The 19,385-nt window shown below is 40.0% G+C and overlaps 2 protein-coding genes across 28 annotated transcripts in view; one reads left to right on the top strand and one right to left on the bottom strand.

Moving 5' to 3' along the window:
- Window positions 1–470: 470 nt before the first annotated feature.
- The window catches only part of LOC111246395 (uncharacterized), a 22,568-nt gene continuing 3,653 nt past the window's right edge, over window positions 471–19,385 (bottom strand). Inside the window, exons 1-11 of one of the 14 annotated variants that reach the window (XM_022795914.2) lie at window positions 7,390–7,643; window positions 6,622–6,723; window positions 5,802–5,957; window positions 5,147–5,373; window positions 4,610–4,780; window positions 4,044–4,319; window positions 3,294–3,503; window positions 2,916–3,098; window positions 2,352–2,558; window positions 1,530–1,744; window positions 471–1,024 (exon numbers count right to left, since the gene is read on the bottom strand). In XM_022795914.2, the coding sequence (XP_022651649.1) occupies window positions 923–1,024; window positions 1,530–1,744; window positions 2,352–2,558; window positions 2,916–3,098; window positions 3,294–3,503; window positions 4,044–4,319; window positions 4,610–4,780; window positions 5,147–5,373; window positions 5,802–5,957; window positions 6,622–6,723; window positions 7,390–7,499 (1,959 nt within the window). In that variant the 5' untranslated portion in view covers window positions 7,500–7,643 and the 3' untranslated portion in view covers window positions 471–922. Of the gene's footprint in view, window positions 1,025–1,529; window positions 1,745–2,351; window positions 2,559–2,915; window positions 3,099–3,293; window positions 3,504–4,043; window positions 4,320–4,609; window positions 4,781–5,146; window positions 5,374–5,801; window positions 5,958–6,205; window positions 6,330–6,621; window positions 6,730–7,098; window positions 7,644–19,385 lie in introns of those variants that run through there. The other 13 variants (XM_022795916.2, XM_022795918.2, XM_022795919.2 and 10 more) reach the window with 13 other exon arrangements.
- LOC111246394 (uncharacterized) lies at window positions 7,663–19,269 on the top strand. 14 transcript variants are annotated; one of them, XM_086983626.1, is made up of 6 exons: window positions 7,663–7,892; window positions 10,934–11,013; window positions 11,231–11,385; window positions 13,211–13,703; window positions 14,123–17,260; window positions 17,884–19,269. In XM_086983626.1, exons 4-6 carry the CDS (start codon window positions 13,592–13,594, stop codon window positions 18,414–18,416), a joined length of 3,783 nt encoding a protein of 1,260 aa, XP_086839752.1. In that variant the 5' UTR covers window positions 7,663–7,892; window positions 10,934–11,013; window positions 11,231–11,385; window positions 13,211–13,591; the 3' UTR covers window positions 18,417–19,269. The 14 variants fall into 14 exon arrangements, with proteins under 14 accessions (XP_086839752.1, XP_086839754.1, XP_086839750.1 ...); XM_086983628.1 differs by having other exon boundaries at window positions 7,663–7,913; XM_086983624.1 differs by having other exon boundaries at window positions 7,663–8,456.

Genomic DNA, 19,385 nt, shown 5'->3' with positions numbered 1-19,385 from the left:
TCAGCCAAGGTTTGTTGTAATCAAAGGACTTAAGTCCAGCTCGCATAATGGTTGTTTAAAGCAGTCACTATCATAAAATAGTTAAGACCACTTGCAATATAGGAACTCATTGCAACTTGCTTTTTTTTCAGTAAATAATATATACAACTACAATTAAATGATGAAGATTATTTAATCTGTGCTTATATGTCGACGCTAATTCACCTATGCTCATCTTTTTTTGTGTACAAATCATTAAATCTTCATACTGCGTTTCTGTACTGGCTGATCTAGAAAATACATCGATGACGATGTCGAGAAAATCAACCGAAAATTCAGAAGCAAATCTGCTGATAGAACGGAGTTCCCGAAGTCCAAGTAACGAAGCTTCAGTGTTCACTGAAAATTTTACGCAAGACAATAAAACATTCCTTTAGCCAGCGGTGAAGAAAACTAACGTAATTAATATCTATGAATAACAATATGTTGGCTTAACTAACAGACTTATTTATTTTTATATAAACAGCCCCCTTTTATTATTCATTGATATAAAGTAGTTTTTTTCATTTACATATGTTTTATTTATTTATCATCGTCATAAAGGTGAAATGGCTGCTAACTCCTTACTATTAAATACATTTATAGAAGGGAAAAGCCGGAGCGACTTGAACGTATTTGAAGCTATGAAAACAATAATTAGTCGATTAAATTTATAGGGCTACCATATATACCACTATGAGGTTGTATTCTATATCGGTGTAGACTGAAAAGGTTCAGCTTCGAAAAGCTGACCAACTTGCTTTTGATGTTTATTACATGTGTTAATTCATAGCAGCCTACACTAACGGCATCATATTATATATACATATTTACATTGAAAACTTTTTTTTACACATATCGGATCCAGTATGCAACAGAATCAGGTTTATATTTTTCATAAGGTTCACAACAAAGGAAGTTTGAATGTAACAAGGTTTCTCCATTTTTCATGGAAAGCCAGTATTTGTTCAATGCTCGTACACTCTTCCAGTTCACGTTGAGCCGTCTGAAATTAATTTGCAAATACAATTAGCGAACTCCACCAAGCAGCTAAATTACTGGGACCGAACTTTTAAGGATCAACTCACATTTTATATAATAAGAGAACCGTTCTTCAGAAAGTTGGTACCCAACATACTGGCAGAATTGCAATTATAATTGTTAAGTTTAGAAAGAAGGCATCAAGAACTGACGTAATGATACATCTATCAAACGACACAGGTAAGAACTGACCAGTAACCACACGTGGTATACGTTCCGTGAGAAAATGTGATCTCTTTTCTTTACTAAATACCTTAAAAAAATAAATTGAAAACATATCTAATGTTTCAAATCGGTTGCTTCGTGCTCAACGACTGAAGATGGTGGCGGTTTTCGGTTAAATATTTTTAGGGGCGTGACATAAATCGACTGCGTTAAACGATACCGTACGTATGTGGTACAGCTAGCAGCTGGGAATCATTAAAACTTAACTGTCAGTTAACGCAAGTACCTGTGGCGTAATCACTTACACGTATATTTTGAGTGATTGAGTCGTTGACCAGCAACCGCGGTTCGATTGGGAGGCGATGCTCCTTCATCGCCAACATCAAAAGCATCCGTTGCCCCAATAAATGGCTCCGAGAAGTTCCTTGCAGGACAACGCGAGATATACTCGGTAGCTTCGGTAAAGAATGAATGCTCACTTCCCTTGGAGCAATGAGGCGTTCCAGTGCTGGTTTGATATCTGTTTAAACCAGGAATTAGACAAATGGATGAATACTGTTACTCAATTGAGTGTAAGCAGAATGGGATCACATGCAAACGCATACTAAATGCCATTATTTTTAATATGCTAATTTAGATAGAGAAATAGAAATGGGCAGGTCTCAAGACACTTGACATTCTTCTAGACGTTCTTGCAAAGTTGGCTATTATTGTTATAAGATATTAATATATTAATATCAAATTCTTGTAATATTAATTAAATATTAAAATCAAATATTAATTCATATTTTTAGAGAACATATGATACTAGGAACATTTTTCATCAATGGCAATATCATTTACGCATTTCGCGCGCATTATGCATTATGTTTCTCAGGCTTTTCATTACAAAATGTGGCCAGCGTCTCCCGAATAAATTAGATGATCAACCAACTACGAATTTTCGAACTGAATATGAGAATATATATATATACACTATTTTTTTGTGTTACATATGAAATGAAGGGCCTATTCTTAAGTACTGTTTGCCAACTCATTTAAGGGTACAATAATAGTAATCAAAAGCAATTCCATAGCTGAAGGGAGTTTTTAATAATAAGTATTTTGTCGTTATTGATTTCACATACCATCGTTGAACACACACTCAATAAGTGGCTGATGTATAAATAATGAGCAGCTCGCAGGAGATCCTCTTGAAGAGCGAAGGCAAATGTTTTGCGTTTGCACCTTTATGGGTAGGGCACGTGGTAGCAAACGATGCATCAGGATTAAGTGAACAGCGACCGCACAGACCGGTCGAATAGGACACTCCAACTGAGCGGATAGCAGTGTACCTTGTGAATGGCATTAATTTAATCATATAACGTATAGTTTTTTGTTGTAACTTACAACATCATATTAGCTTATTGATAGCCTATTACATTACATATATTTATATAATGAACATTTGTAAAACATAGAAAAATATAAGACCACCAGTTCGCTCTTTACGGCGCGTCAAATGCGCTAAAAGCTCTCCGTAAGTCTGCCTCTTGCCTCTACGCCTGCTTGCCTTATTAAGAATTTGCAGTGGCGAATTTGCATTAGCAGTATTGGGGCACGAACAAAGCACAGTTCGATTTCTTTTAAGTAATGAACACATTTTTTTAGATTTGAGAGCGCTTAGAAATGTCTGCAGAACCAACACTAACCCCGATGGTCGAATGGTGTGCTTCTCATGCATCGGACATTACTTCCGATTGGTTCAATACTCAATGACGCGCTCCACATGGAAGAAATGAAACCTTCCGCTGCAGACAGCTTACAGGAGACAATGTTGTCCTGGATAAGCGAAGGATGATAATTCTGTGAGATATCGCATTTAACGTCGATGGCTGTAATTACGCAAAAACTGTGGTTTAAGTGAAACTGTGTGATAATTGTCCACACCACAGATACATTTCGTTTCCAAAATTCATATTATCATGAATTAACTTAACCGGCAAATTTGCTACTTAACATGATGATAATAATTGAAGAATTTTGCCTGCAATGACTAAGTGAGTACCAAATATGACTATGGGACAAACCTCCAAATCTGAGATACATCGCCAGTGCCATTTGGATTTCGAGCAATTCGATCTCTGCAAGAAGTTCCGTAGCTTGTTCTTCTGCTGGATCAGCCAAACGACGAAGTTTACTCAGTGGAGATTGTGACTGGGAACTTGTCTCTGGTATGAATGGGATTATATGAGAGGTTACGCATCCTGATGATGATACAACATATAACCGGTCCCTATCTAAACCAATATGACCAAACATGCGCGACGTTAGTTCCTGCAGTCACGGAAGAATGATTTCGGTTTCGATTTACATGTGTTTTTGAAACGTGTGGGAATAATCTAATAAATCTAGCACATGTACGCTGACTCCTTTTTGAAAATACACGCTCCAAAATCGTCTAATATAATATCAAATGCAGAATTCGACTGGCTATATTATCACCGAAGCATATCCGAGGTCAATTTTTTATAAAAATGATTATTGAACCCAGTGTATTCACCCATTCAGTGTACAGTCAATTAATACAAGTTCCACTGACACAAATTAGAAGAGTGCGTCTTAATCTTTATGAACACGATATATGCGATCGCACTTACGCGAACTATGCTCACAGCGAAACAATTTTTCATCTAGGCAATAGCTGGTAACATAATAATTAACAGGTTTCCAACGGAGGGTTCCGATTCGGTCCCTATAAATGGCCATAAAACTTTGCGTACTAATCAGACAGGAGGAAGGTTTTATTAGAGATATGAAAAATAACGCTGCCTACTAACTGGTGACATCTTGCGTAACAGACGCTATTAGAGGCAAGTCAACGAGGCGAATCAATAGAGAATTGTTGCCACAGGGTTTTCTGTCCACGGTCAAAAATGCTCGACTCGTTAAACCCACGGCTAAAATTGCAGTTCCTGCTGGAAAGGCACGGATAACAGGGAAGCCGCTACGTAGCGTGCAGATCTTCTCCGGACAAACAGACTCTGAAAGCTCGTTGTTTGATGGAGTTCGAAGAACGCAGAAATCACCAAGACAGCATATACAGTAAAGTTCGTCTGTAAAACAAACCAAAAAGAATGTTATTAAAATGAACGTTGATATAGAAATAAATCTGTAATATAGCTACGCATATCTACTTAACAGATCCATTCTTTACGAAGATTCGAACACAATACTATCTGTCTTATTTAAATACAAGAGCAGTTCAAACACAGACTCAAACAGAGGATTTGATTATCATGTGAAGAACATTGTTTGTTTGGGCACCTCGAAGTAAGCAAAATTATCATTTTCTACCTTCGACTATCGCTATGATCTAATTATATTTTTCTAATACCTTACCTACCATTTCCGTGATCCACGATGAGAACTGCAGGTGAGCGGAGCTGGGCTTTTTTCTCAAAATAGCTCAAGTAACTCTCCTGATCCGAAAGTTGCGCTGACCAAACAGTACCGTCAGGGAGACTAGCGTATAGCTTTTCAGAAGAATATGACAAATGGAAAAAATCATATTCACCTGAAAAACCAGAAGTCGACAATAGTTCCACTGCCTGCGGCTGGTTGTAAGCAGGTCATTTTAAATAGTAGAGAACTTACTCCTCTACCTGATTCGGCTGGTATGAAATGGTGAATTAGATACAATGAAAGTCTCTAGAACGCGGGAGACAGTCACACAGCATGCATTCTTAAGCATACTCGATCTGAATAGTGCCCCGTTCAGTTCTTACCAGCTGATTGGGATTAGCCGGAAGAGTCGAATACAAAATCGTGAGCCTCAAGGATAATCTAGGTCAATCAATCAGTCTATACTCCTGATCGAATAACTACACAAAAATATGACTATTTTTCTAGAATTACGCTCTTTGCGGTTAAGGATGCATACTAAGTCCGAGAAAGGTGACATCGTATATTCCAAAAGCAGCAAGCTCAGTCTGGGCTAGTACATCGGCCTTTTTATCGATGAGCGAAACAAAGGCTTTCCGCTGGCCGCCTGGAGTCCATAAAAGAGCGAACCGGCCTTGACGTTTCAGAAAGCAAAAACACCGTAACGCTGCCTCTTCCGCCAGCTCAAAGAAGACCGATGCGCCAGTTGTTGTTTTGCCTGGTGTACTGCAACGAGATATATTTGCAGATCTTTACTTTTTATCGTAGACTCTACCTGATTACTCTACAGAGCAACTTTGAAGAGAGTCTTGATGTTCGATGAAATTCTATATCAGGGCATCGGGATTTTTCGAGTCGAACGAATGGCGAGAGGTTAGAAGAGGAAGTCCCGAGTTTCTATCGATGACAACATTCTATGTAGAAACCTTTGTAAAATATACATTCCGTCCGGTTCTAACCGATCTGTTATTACCATAATGAAGATTGTCTAAGATAATGTGAGCAACAGCCTGAAATAGACCTTATTTCAATTGTGTTAATAAGGTTGGGTAAGCTGCAAGCTGACTCACCATCTTCCTCTTATATTCATGTAATTACAATTCATTATGTTATAAAAGATTGACTAAGCTATAGGAGCGCAGTTATCTCCAAACCTGTCTGGTGTCCAAAACATTAACGCATTCTGTGAAGCAGCAAAAAGATACTTTGAGTGTGCCTGGATATCAACGACAGAACTAAGTTCAACAAAGGCCGGTTTACTGTCTGCGCTTTCTATTCGACTGTAGCCCAGACGTTCTATTGACTCCTGCCTGAAATATATTCATATTTTAACAAATACAAAACGCAAGTGATCGTTGAGTTCTAATAGCAATATGGCAGTTTCCTCTCTATGTTTTCCTCTTCCAATCGCCCTGTTTTATATCAACATGGTTCGGAAAATAAAGTTCAAACAAAAATACGTCTCTACAAAAATACGACATTACGAGCCTGTCTACTGTCTTATTGCCATATGCAGTAACCCACCCAGATATATGCGCTTCTTTAACATGACTCTTACACCGGTAATTTGCTTTGAAGAGGCTTCAAAGTTATCAATGAACTGACAAGGACGCGGTCTGGAGCAGACTTGTGCACGATCTCACTGTGCTCTAACCACGACTCACAGATGATTTTTTCCATGCCTAATTTTGGGATGAGTCATTCTCAGAGATGTGATTATCACTCATTTCCTATTATATCATATATTATTCATTTTTTGTAAGAAATAAAAGATGGTCGAACATAAACTACATAAAAAGATCTTGGCATAATTTACACAACGGCAATAGTATTGATTGAAGTAAAACTAATAATTCTAATATCTGGCATATATGTGATTAAATGAGAAAACAATTATGAAGGAAATCAGTGTAGGAATATTCAGGATGTGAGCGTCAATATTTCTTGGAGACAATCCTTTCAGTGGGCACTCACCACACGACGTAAATCGCCTTTGATTTTTCGGCGGATATTAGCCATATGCGCGACGCTTCAGCTAAACCTGGGATATTCTGATTTTTTTCCATTATGGAACGCCTAAAAAATAACAACAAACATAAGTATGATTTGCTGGATTTCGTATTCGAGTAGTAAAACGCAGATTTCCGAACAGACAGTTAACATATTCTATTTGCCGATAATAGAAACGATCAAATATCGGACGAGTTCAATCCGCGTGTCTCTTGATATCATTTTATGGAGTAATATAAAGTTACCGAACAGGACGGAGCTTTGCTAACTATCAATGGCGAAGTAGTGAGAAACAGTAATAGAAATACATAGATACGGGTCTAAGGTTTTCTCTGATGGTAGTAACGACTTTCTAGAGTTTTTCTTTAAACAAGCACCCTTCAATAGAATTTAATAATACTGCCAAACGTGATTTTATTAACGTCTTCTGTCTACTCTAACCTAAATAATAGTAAATTAAAATATTATCCATGGGCGGTCTGTCACAGCAGCTATTTGTGGCTAGTTAATTCTCCAACTACTCATGAAGCAAGCTTTGTTTAGTTGTCATACGCATCCTTGTCATTAACTCCTACAAAAAGATATCGAGCGTCGGTTCGTTGTCTCGTCTCGAGTACCGGCGTTATGAACGAATTCCGAACGAATAGTCAGTCTTCAATGGAGATTTTTTTTCGAAGCATTCGATCTCTTACTACTTCTCACACGACTTAAGCAGATGCACTCATCACCCACATGTAAACATCCACCCCTCTCTTTGGCGCGAGGAATACACGAGTAGAATAACGTTCGATTTTTATTTCGCGCCCTCTTAACGGCCATGACCATTTGCTACCGCCATCCATCGATGACGACGTACATGGTGGTCAGTCAGGTAGAGCGGGAACAGCGCAGCGGGCCATCGAACACAAGATATCGAACGCATTATATGCGCATAGGCCCACGATAGAAGCTTGACGCCACGAGCCGTTTTTCATATCTTTCCGGGGCCCACTGTTGCTTCTGCTCATGCTGCTATTGCCACAGGCCTACTAATACATATCTGCCGTTCAGCGCACAATCAATCTCTCATAAAGTAATGCAACACTATCCACCTATGATCGCCTCGGTGTCTCATTGTAGCCGCATTTGTGTGAATGTCGCGCTGTGTATGAGCGGCAGCAGCAAAAGCAGCAACGTTATCTAAATCGAATTTTTCCTTTCAAAGACCTCGCTGGTTCATCAATATCGCCAAACGAGTACGTTCGCCGGATAGCAGAGTTCGTTCCCGTTCTGTTGTGTCGTTACTCATACACTGGCTCGAGGAATCGATTATTATTAAATGTGCTTCATCGTATTATAATAAAAAGGAAATTTGCAACTCAGTGGGATGTGGGAATGATTTGCAATGTTGCAACGTGAACTTTGTGATGTTTTCAAACATATCGTCTGTGCTCATGTGCTTTTCTCCGCGGTGTAAAGCCCCACCTGTGCTTTCTCCTGATTGTGTGTTCTACACATAGATGTATACATGTTGTGTCTATATAGAAAGCAGACTGCGCATACAGATTTGTTGTTTTGGGGCCCAATTGCTTTCGGTACTGTGCCCTTAATTGTAGTTTTACGCATAGGCCTCTGGCTTCGTTAGTTACCAGCATTAAGGTGCCCTTTCTGTGGCGGTTATTGTTTGCGCGCTATGTGGGTGTTGTTCTCGCAAAAGGTCCCACACATAGTAATATCGACTGAATTTGTAGGTGTGTGTGTGTATCTCGATGAAGTCGAACACCGTTGACTGACTAAAGGTTAAGCAGTCAAGTGAAGTTGTACGTATTTTGTGATGGTTTGTTACACGAGCTTAGCAACATATGACGCCATCTAGAATCGAACGCATGTTCGAACAACAATGTTAATAACTATTTCGTGCTGTTATCGTGAGCACACGCATTACACGAGCTTTGTGAGTGTTTGTGTCGGAATGAACGGATATAAACTTGATATGACGAACGTTTGTTGCGGTAATCTCGCATTGTGCAATCCTATATTTCTTTTGCCTTATCACGAACAAGACCGATATTGGACGTATGGTTTGAATTTGGTTCCCTTGCGTAAGCCAGCTCTTTGAATATACCGAACCTCAATTTTAGTGTTAAACAGTGAAGAGAAGAATTTGAGTTCGTCATAATGCTAGATCTTTTTATAGAATATGTCGTTACACAGCCTTTATAGATGCTATCCCACCCTCTTGACTAAATTTTCAGTTGCAGCCTCATATCAGCGAAATCATGTTATTTTCCATCTAAGTTTCTCGTACGTGTATCCGCTGAACATATAACCGGAAAGATAGTCACCATGGACGGCTTTAATTGTACATAATGATGAAAATAATACTCATCATCATCGTCACTGTATGAAAGCGTATTCATTAAAATATCTAAGTAATTAATAAAGAAAAGCCCGCCGTTCTATATCTTCTGTCGTCTCACTTCAAGATAGAGATATAGTGTTTCTGAGCATGTGGGTATGTGTTAGGTCCAGAATGAGGGAGGCCAACTGGCGCAATTTCTCGGAAAGCGCGCCTTCATTACCAGATCCCGTAACTGTAGAGTATCTGCGGCTATGGCCTACAAGTCCAAGCGCTTGCGTCGACAGCAGCAGCAAAACCTTTCTATTTTTTGGAGGAAACGCCAACAGCTGCATTTGTGTGTAGATATTGTAACGCTGGGGTTTGCTGAGACCCTGCATACAATCATGCAGCCATAGGGGTGGGTACGATCAGTTGATGAGCGACACAAGCTTAATGGCGCAAAAAATGATAGAGAGCAATAAATCATTGATGAAATCACTGACAATCATGATAAACAAGGATATATACATATATATCGCGAGAGAGTATCGACGGCTGTGGTCCGTAGTTCAACACCACTTACGCTTGGTGTATACATACATATAAACGTGTGTATAGCCAAGTAGTAATAACCAAGTGTGTTACGTTCCGAGAATTGCTATTCAAGAAACACTTAATACTAGATATCGATGAATTGTGTGTACTTAATGCTACCTTGTATTCGCGATGGTTGTTTAACGTACCTTATAAGGCTGTTAGCCTGCTACATCAATGATGAAAAAAATAATCTAGTCAAATATGTACATGTTCTATAATTCTTTCGTGTTATCGTTACGATATTACTTGATCCATATACACGCACAGCGTCGTAGTTGTAAACAACACTGATCTGTGGTAGAGTTTTTATCCTTTGCCTGTATCTACATGAAAATTAAACAAAATATTTTCACATTTCAACTGTATCAGGAAGATCCCGTTAGCTGCTGCCATTGGCTTAAAGATAAAAGGATAAGCAATGTCTAATAGCAGTCCTTCCTGCTTTATCTCCTCCTACCGTTGTTTGCGCTGAAGGTATTGATGGTATACTATATATATATATTACTGTTAAGCATGATGCATAGTGGCAGCAGCGGCGGCGGCGACAACACCAGCAGCAGCTCTAGCACGTAAAATAATAAAATGTGTCCTTGACGGTTCGTTTGTTTCGCTTGATTCTACGTTGGCGTCGTCGTCGTCATCGTCGCCGCTGCCGCCGCGTCAGGTTTTGCACCCCTGAGTCAAGTATCGCTCCACTGCTATCTGTTACTCATCGCCTGAGTGCTGCGATTCTTTTGACGTTATTGTTGCTTATGTTGCTATTGCTGCCGTTGCTGTTAAAAACGGTGGTTAGATTATGTGTCGCCAAACCTTATCAAGATAATGTCTGGACTAAGGCGTGTTATATATTCAACTATTCTGCGGGCCCAGTTGTTGTCGTCCTTCCGACATGTGCAACAATGTAAGTCTGCATTTTGTGCCGAATCTAAGGTCTAGCCATCGGTCCGACAGAACCAATAAACAAACGTCATTGTGGCCGTAATAGTTTTTGTTTTGACAGTGGTGCGGCGGCTAAAGCTTGATTGCATCTCCGTGCTGCTTGTTATTCTGCAACGAAGGATCCTACGCTGTTGAGCGTCCATTGAGCCGGACCTGTGCTGTTGCAGATGCTACTTCAAACGCTGTCTCGGCGTTTAGCTTTTTGTAGCTGTCACAGTTACAGTTTTGTTGTTTTTGTCAAAATGTATGATGAGGTTGATTGAACAAACGAATTCTGGGACTACTGGGCTACAACAACAACAACAACAACAGAGGCATTAGCTATTTCTGTCGTTGTTGTTCATTATAATGATGCTAATATTCGTCATTGGGTTACTGTGCTAACTCCTTCTTCTTCGTCACGCCTGTCTGACGTTACAGATACCCTCGCCAGGCTATGTTCGTGCTCGCGTCTACACGTTTTCCTCAGCTTTATCGACAATACGTTCAACACATTGAAGGTACGAGGTAGCAATTATCGTTAAGCTCATCGAATAGCTAAACTTTACATTTTTTCTTTTCTTTGTTATATGATAAACAACAACAAAGAACACAGCAAGAGTCACACGATGTGTATTTTAGTGAAAGTGTTACAAGTACCCAGTGTCGTAAGGCATCCGATGCATATAGCCGTGTCTATATATAGGGATTTTATGGCATCGTCTTTGTTACATGTAGCTGCGTTTACGTCTCTACTAATGGCCGTGGCTTCCAGCCGTCAGTAACGGCAACACAGAGAGCAAATCAGAAGTGAAAAGCCATCCTGCTAACAATTGTGCAGGGAAGTCGACTGGGTGATAATGCCTCAAGGAAAAAGCTAGGATGGCAATCGGGTAACGCTCATTTAACACTACAGGATTCAGAAATTGAAGCTGTACAAAATTCTGTACTTGAGCAGGTGGTAGGTAGGTGGTAGGTAGTTATAAAAATGGCCGAGCTTTGCCTTGTCGATCTTTATTTTGGTATTAGTTGAATGACATTTTCTTTCTTATTATAGTAAAAGATTACAAAGCGGTTACAATTCAATCGACATGAAGAACTATGGCGGCTTAGCGCTCCACAAATGCCGACAACGATCATTTGTTAAGTAAGGATTTCAACTTTTACGTCTCGTGCTCTTTCCTTAGTTGGCCGTCGCTTCAAACAGGTAGCCCCAGTTAGCAAGGGCTAAGTACCTCTATAGCCTGTTTTAAACCGAGACCTAGTCATATATCACTAGGTTTATTAAGAAAACACGTCACCACTGTTCAATCCTATGAATGGTGAGCATAGATACCCGTTACTTGAATTCGTTTTATGCTAATTTTGGATAGTCGAAGACGAGAGTTCACAAACTTATCATTTCTACGTTACGAGCCGTTACGAATCTACGTTACGGGCATTAATTATTTCGATGAAACTCAATAAAAAACAAGCAATAAGGATACCGAAATTTTAAACAAAGTCTTCATTTTCAGAATCGGTTGTTTATTGACCCAATTATAACAACAAACTAAACAGCAGTTCTGCTGGACGTGACTTACCGTGATATCCTCTGAAGTCTTTACGTTTTTATTATCACCTTGGCAACTTGATATTAACCTATTCTGGCTAGTAATAGCGTTCAAGTCGAATCGTGTGGGGTTCAATGTGGAACGAGTCATTGGCCTCGTCATCGTATTCGTGGAAAGTACTTATACAAACAAACCAAGTAGAAAGCATCAAAAAATAAACGGCAATCCAATGCAATATTTTTTTTTATTCCTGTTTCTCGTGATTAATAATGTGGGTGTAATACCCACTTCGTTCCCGTTTTTTCATGGGCTCTTGCCTTCACTAATTTGACTAGTCCGAATTTATGAACGCCTTATTCAGAGGTACGTTATAATCAGCTTTTGGCCTCGTTGTTTATACGACGTATGTTCATGTATTGATCAACAAAGAATTGATTAGGAGGTCACAAAAACGTTTCAGTCAGCCCACGCTTTTAAGCTGTTTTGTCTATAAGTTAAGTTTGGATTTTTTCATAATAATATAATAAGATAATGCTATCTTAGACACGGGTTCCTAATAGGGGCACTGTATGTTAATACAGGAGCGAAGTACGTATATATTAGGTCAGTGTGTACTTTTGGCTATATCAGCAGTAAAGGTCTAAGAAGCTGCTTCTGTAACGATGTCATTCATTCGCCCTTGTTTTACTATAATTAGGTTGGAATATTCTTATCAAAATCTCTTATAATACTAGATTTTTTGAGTTATATGTTAGAAGCAGTGGCTTGAAAGACTTTTGAACTAGTTATTGCTTCTATCAAATCTATCAAATCACGTGTCAATACAGGGGCCTGAATAAGGCCCAATCGATTACTCTTTCCAAACATATTTCACATTCCTGCCATTTGATGCGATTTGTCTACAAACCTTGGCATAACAACTCAGCCGACACGTTTCTGTAGGGAACCTGGCTTCTAACAAATCATACTTCAACTTTGAATTTTCTCTATTGATACTATATAAATTATAATATACTAGCATAGCCGAATGCAGTGTCATAACCTCGTAATATATTTAAAGGGAATATTGTTTTGAGACTTTTCTCCCTAAACGACTTAACTAGTCCTAAAGAGATTTTGCAGTTAATCAACTACTTAAGGTATTAGTAACATATTGAATTGGCAGGTCCTCGCAGCTATTCACGTTCGCCGCCCCCCATTGGTCGATATAGATGTGAGTGCGTGTCACGAATCGCTGTTGTATAAGCTCCGCAGGGATAGAATTGATTCGTCGACTTAAGCACAGAACGAACGGCACATGCTTGCTCTAAGCAAGTCGGCCAACTGTTCTCCGACCGCCTGCAGAAGACGACACAATATCGAGAACCTGCACAAATCGACGTTCTCAATCAAATCTGGTCTTTTGCTTTCGATATTGTCGGAAAGGATAGTAACGTTGGCCGTCGTCGCATCCCGTTCTTGGCCTTTTCTTTTCGTACTATCCTTTTCTGACGATGTCCTTTAGCGGCTACTTTGACCGATAGCGATTATACTCTAACGTACTGCAATGGCGTCCCTTGACGAAGATTTATGCGCCGCTGATTACGTTCGTATGTTGCTTCTCACCCGCTTCAAGGGAAAAACGGATATCGAAAGGCTCGAGAACTACCTCAAACGCAGTACGTATTTTCCTAGTGCGTTTCGTTACAAAAGGTCGATATTTCTTAAGGTAATGTCGCAAGCATTGAGTCGCAAGCATAACTGGCTTTTATCTCTTTGTCGGCATTGATTGCGTGTGAAAGGTATTCTAAAGATTCTTCATTGTTAGGTGAACTCTAGTGAACAGAGGGGATCTTTGTATTTTCTTCTATAAACGTGAAAAATTAAAGTTTGGAGATATACTTCTGGTACTAGTATTAGGCGTTGCTTTAGGCTTTATCTTAGGCATTATAGCCTTACGTGGACATAAAGTATACCTTGATCATATGCTAATTGAATAATAAATATGCTGATTAGGATTACACTCAGTTTGCACCGCACTGATTTGGGTCACACAGAATACAATCCATGTACATCCCGAATGGTGCCTTTTTTTCAGATGCGTCAGCAGATATCAGAGCTATTCTACAGTGCACTGGGGGTCTTCGACCATTCCTTCACGATAATCAACAGATCTTTATGCTGGAATCCACGACCGTTTCTGTCAACCAGGAAGGTCGACCTGCAAAAGAGAACGACGTCATTAAATGGATCCGAGGAAGACTCCAAACTTCACCCCGAAAAATTTTCAGCATTCCCTCCCTTCAAACTATAGTGCAAAAAGGCCAACCGGGTATTCGAGCATATTTTGCGGTAACGTGCCCTACTGTGGAAAAACTACGTGAGTGGTTTCTCCAGCGGACCCAACTCTTCAAGGAAACACCATCGGGCAATATTCATCTATCAGAATATTCGATTCCGTTGTCTGGTGGCAGTCCAATGTGGTCGACCGTTGATTTCTTTGTCAAGATTCTTGATGAGCAGTCTGCCGAAACATTAACTGTAGATTGGTCGTGTGTATTTAATTATATATTTGTTGCTGAAAATCCTGATATAATGACATATGTCATGGGATCATACGAGGAATCAACATTTGAATATTTTTTCCGAAGTCATCCTGAACAGTTTGGTCTGGAAATGGTTAACGGCGAACTTAAGCGTTGCGCAGACCCGGCAAATTCTGGGATGGAATGTCCGGTAGGCGGAATAGCTGGATCCCTTCCGGCGGCGTCCGCAAGTTCAAGCGATAGCCCTTTAGCTCAGAGCATTGAAAGCTGCAAAGACTTCTTTAACGGCCGCAATACAATGTCGGTAGCTGAACTACAGAGACTGTTCCATGACGGGGCGCCCAGACCTCTGTTCAACTTTATTCAACGAAATTACCCAGCCGAAAGGTTTGTCGACTTTCTTTCCGAAAACAAAGAATCGTTTGTGCTATCAGACAATCGACAGAAGGTTCAGTTGCGTCAGAATACATCTTTATGGAATGGCACGACTGTAGGCAGTGGCAATCGCAATAATAGTAACTTGAGCGAGGTTAAGAGAAATCCGAAATTTGACAAAACCCTTATAAAATTCTTCACTGATCTCCTTACAATGGCTGCACGCGAACAAGCTGTTCGCAAAGTAGACGTAGAAAAACTTTGCGATTGTGTGCAGTTTCTTCCGAAAAGCTTCCTTCAGTATATGAAACAGGCGTATCAACCTCCTTCGCAATTGTTTGAGGGACAGGAGGTCTTTCAATTGAACAAAGACCGTTCGATGGTCGGCCTTAAAGAGAAGATTGCGCTATCCAGTCAACTTGATACAACTGCCAAAGCTACGATGTCGGTAAACTTTTTCATAGATGCCTTCAAACTTCTTGCAGTAAAGCATAATGTTCGTTTCATCCAGCCAAATCAGATGGGGTTACTTGCTTGTCTTATGAACCCTGCAGCACAGAGCTATCTAGTAACGAGCTTTGGGGAAACACATTTTCGGGTTCTATTACATCGATTTCCTACAATATTTTCCGAATCCAAGACAGGCAATATATACCTTAAGGAGAACTTACAGCAGCAGGATTTAAAGTTGGATCCTTCAAATGAAGTGATCACCAACATTAAAGCGATTTGCTCAAACGTGGTTGAGGGATCAGCGATCGAATTTTTTCTCTATGAAGTTAAAGCGCGTCGAGCTTACTGCTACCCGATTTCCATTAGCTGGTGCTCCAGCATAGTGTCGAAGGCATCACGGAGCATTAACAGCTACATCAATAAGAACTTCCCCACTGATAAAATTGCTGACTTCCTCATTAAGTTTCCTGCCATATTCAACGTTGTGCCTGAACTAGAAATTGTGTACCTGCAGAAGGAAGATAATGAAGATTTCAACAACAACGCCGACCTCGATAATAATAATAACGGTAAGAACAAGAATAAAAAGAAGAATCCGAGTGACCAAACTAGCGCATTACGCATAGAGACGGAAGAACTATTAATTGGCCTTGTGGCAGCACAGTGTCTCGCCAAATGTGATCAAATGCCTATAAGTGGTTTTTTCGAATTAGCGAAAAAGTGCCACTTAGCGACAGATATCGACGCAATTTTAAACAAAGAAATAGGGGAGAACAAACTGGAGAGACTACAAGCTCTCCTGAAGAGGTTTCCTGCTATTTTCCATATTCAGGACACAACAGAGAAAGTAGCGCTGAGGTGTCCAGCCCTACACTATCAGAAGCTGGGCATAGCCATGGAGACAGCTTTAAGTCGCATAATAAAAAACGTCGTGATTCAACAAAACGATGAGCAAGGGAGTATTCCGACAATAATGCACATTTACGAAATTGTTCAGTATATTTGCAGCGATGGTCTGTTCCAACGGATCATGCGTACCCTTACCGGCTTTCTTGAGTTTCTTGATACTTTTCCCGCGTTTTTTGTGGTAAACGGAAGCAAGAACACAATAGCTGTGCGGGACTATCAGCCTAAATCGAGGCCGGCCATCTCACCAACTTTCCCGATCTATTTGATGAATGTTCAAACATCCTCGGACTACTGCGGTGCACCAGTGTTTTACCGAAGTCCAACCACCAATCATCAGGAGACGTACTCAGGGTCGATATTAAAGCCATCACTTCCTACCACATCAGCACATCCTTTACACCTACCTCCAGGTCTTCCTATGACGTCGGTAAACGGCCATTTACAGCAGCATACCGCCGCGACAATGAAGGAGACTTGCCTACGCCAGTGGGTTGATCAGAAGACCGCCATACTGCAAATGTGGTCTACCCTCAGCGGGTTGCTAAGAAAGTTCGTAACAAGGATGGATGTAGAAACGATTACACAATTTGGCGGTTTGCAAAGTCTTGTAAATGGCCTCACAAGTTGCGTTGAAGAACTAGAACGCGTCTACTTAATTGGCGGTGGTCAGGATTGGGTGCAGGCGCAAAAACTTATCGATCTGTACGATTCGAAAAACGGCACGTTTGCCGGTTTCGCTTTAACAGCTCACAAAATCATCACATCGGTAATTGACAGACGTCATTGCCAGCGTGCAGCATGTAAATGTCGCTTCGCACCTGACGTACGCGACCTGGAAAGCTTTGTATACTTCTGTCAATCTATACGTTTTCATCTTGAGGAGGGTCCAGTTCCGCGAGTTCTCACGCCGTCATCATCCAGCTCCAACTCGAGTACACCAGATATCTTGAACCGTAAGTATTATTGAGATTTAGATATAGAAGGACTTAGAAAAGAAAATGTAGATCGCATAGAACTAATTCTTCTTCATATATGATTATTGCTAATTTTTATACAAGTACGATATTTTATAAATAAAAAAGGCTTTAATAAAAAAAAGTTGTTATTTTCAATAAAGCACTAGAAGCTGAAAGATGATAGTTAGGTTCCATCTGTGCTGTACATTGCCCATAGATATTAACCATTTTCAAGTGTTTAACAGAAGAATTTGGATATATATCTACCATCTAGAATTCGTGCAGAATTGTCCTCCAGGATTCTACCGCAGTCAATACTGATTTTTTGATATGACTTACTTTGGAGGGCAGAAGGAAGACTTGTCTGTATTCTCGAAAATTCTTGTAAACAGAAGCAAGATCTCAGAAGAAGGATTTTATGTATATATCACTTGTATTCTCATGTCTTTTTGCTTCATAGACTGGCAGTGGTTTTATTATGTAGTAGTTTTATTATGAACTGGGTAAGGTATATTGTATAAATGTTTCATATTCTTAAAATTCCAGCCTTAGCCGTATTATGAACAGTTGCTTATCTTACAGATGGGCTAATCGAGCTTCATTATTTATTGTCCTTTCAGGCCTATACGCGTGGTCAGACAGCGTAACGGATTCACCGTCGCCAATGATTAACCCTAACAATAATATCCTAAACGACCCGGCAAATATGTTCTTAGCACTTGAAGACAAGAGCCACGAAGAGGCAACCGCGCGTCTGTTGAACGCTGCGCAAGAACAACTGGGACTTGGTATTAATTCTTTTAGCACTCCCACAGCATTGCCGTGTTGGCCACGCAACATCTGGGAACCAGAGCCAGGCGAATTGAACCACGTAAGCTTCACGAAGAGCCTCCCTGCAAAGGCCAGTAATAGCAACGACGAAACGGTGTCTCCTAATAGGATAAGATTAGTAAATCCATCTCCATCTGCAAATTCTCCACCAGGCTTAGGGCCAATAAAGCAAGAATATCGTGTAACAAGTGTGAAAAAAAATAAAATAGCTGCAGAGGCAGGTGACGGATCTAAGCTTGAGATTGATTGGGGGAAGGGAGTCACCGCCTCAATCGGAGATTATTTCACGGTTATTCTCGAACGTCAAAGGCAAGCTCTGTAGCAGACCAGGTCAGAAATATGAACAAACCGAAAATCCGAAAGCGACAGACGAAAAGCCGACCTTCAAGAGAAGAGTTTCTAGTCTGAAAAATTGTCATCAATGCATAGCACTGTACACGATGGTACCATATGTATATACATTTCAACGCGACGGCACTGGCGAAATCCATGTTCAAGAAAATAGAACATTTTGGTAACATCGTTATATGGAAATTAGGAAACTCAGAAGTACGTCACGAGTACCATTGGCACTAACACGGGGAGACGAGCGTGTGCGTGTATATTTGTGATTGGAAGTCCGAGTTCGAGTCGGATAATCAACCATTGTACTTGGACCACGCGATTTATGCACTGAATCAGACCAGTTAATTAGAACAAGCAGAAGAACACTACGTATCAATTTTTAGTATTACTTTTCGGATCATATTGAATGTAGAATTGATGGCCGAGCAAGGCGAAATGAATCGGAAGTAATAAAAGGAAACTTTAGTTTTTGATCGCTTCTAATTCCAAGTATGGCATGTAACTTAGCTTATGTGTGATATCGATGTAAAAAAATCAAGCCATCCTTATGTAGTGCGGGACAACAGCAGGCAAATACGCAATTGTGACTTTGTATGATAGAATCGAAGCTACTGTGAGTTGTTATCGACGCTAGATCCGTAGCCTAATTTAGCTACGAACTACGTCATAAAGTTGCCTTACAAATGCCATATATACGAACAATGAAACATATTTTACGAGTCTCTGCTAGTAAAGAAACAAAATACTGATGTAACATAGTTAGTTCTAAGCAGCTAGAAATGAAGGTTTAAAGGAAAAAGAGTAATAAAAAAAAAGTCAAATAGATAGAAGATGCAATTTAATTGAAAAGTTGAGGCAAAAAATGACAAAATAGTACGAAGCCAAATTGAGTCTATGCGTCCTGATAGTGCTTAGTTCTTATGAGGCTAAAACGAAAGGAACAATA

This window comes from Varroa destructor, unplaced genomic scaffold (genome assembly GCF_002443255.2).
Source record: "Varroa destructor unplaced genomic scaffold, Vdes_3.0 BEIS01000003.1, whole genome shotgun sequence".
Lineage (NCBI taxonomy): Eukaryota > Metazoa > Arthropoda > Arachnida > Mesostigmata > Varroidae > Varroa > Varroa destructor.
The sequence above is the reverse complement of the archived record's forward strand: the minus strand, read 5'-3'. Positions and strand labels throughout refer to the sequence as shown.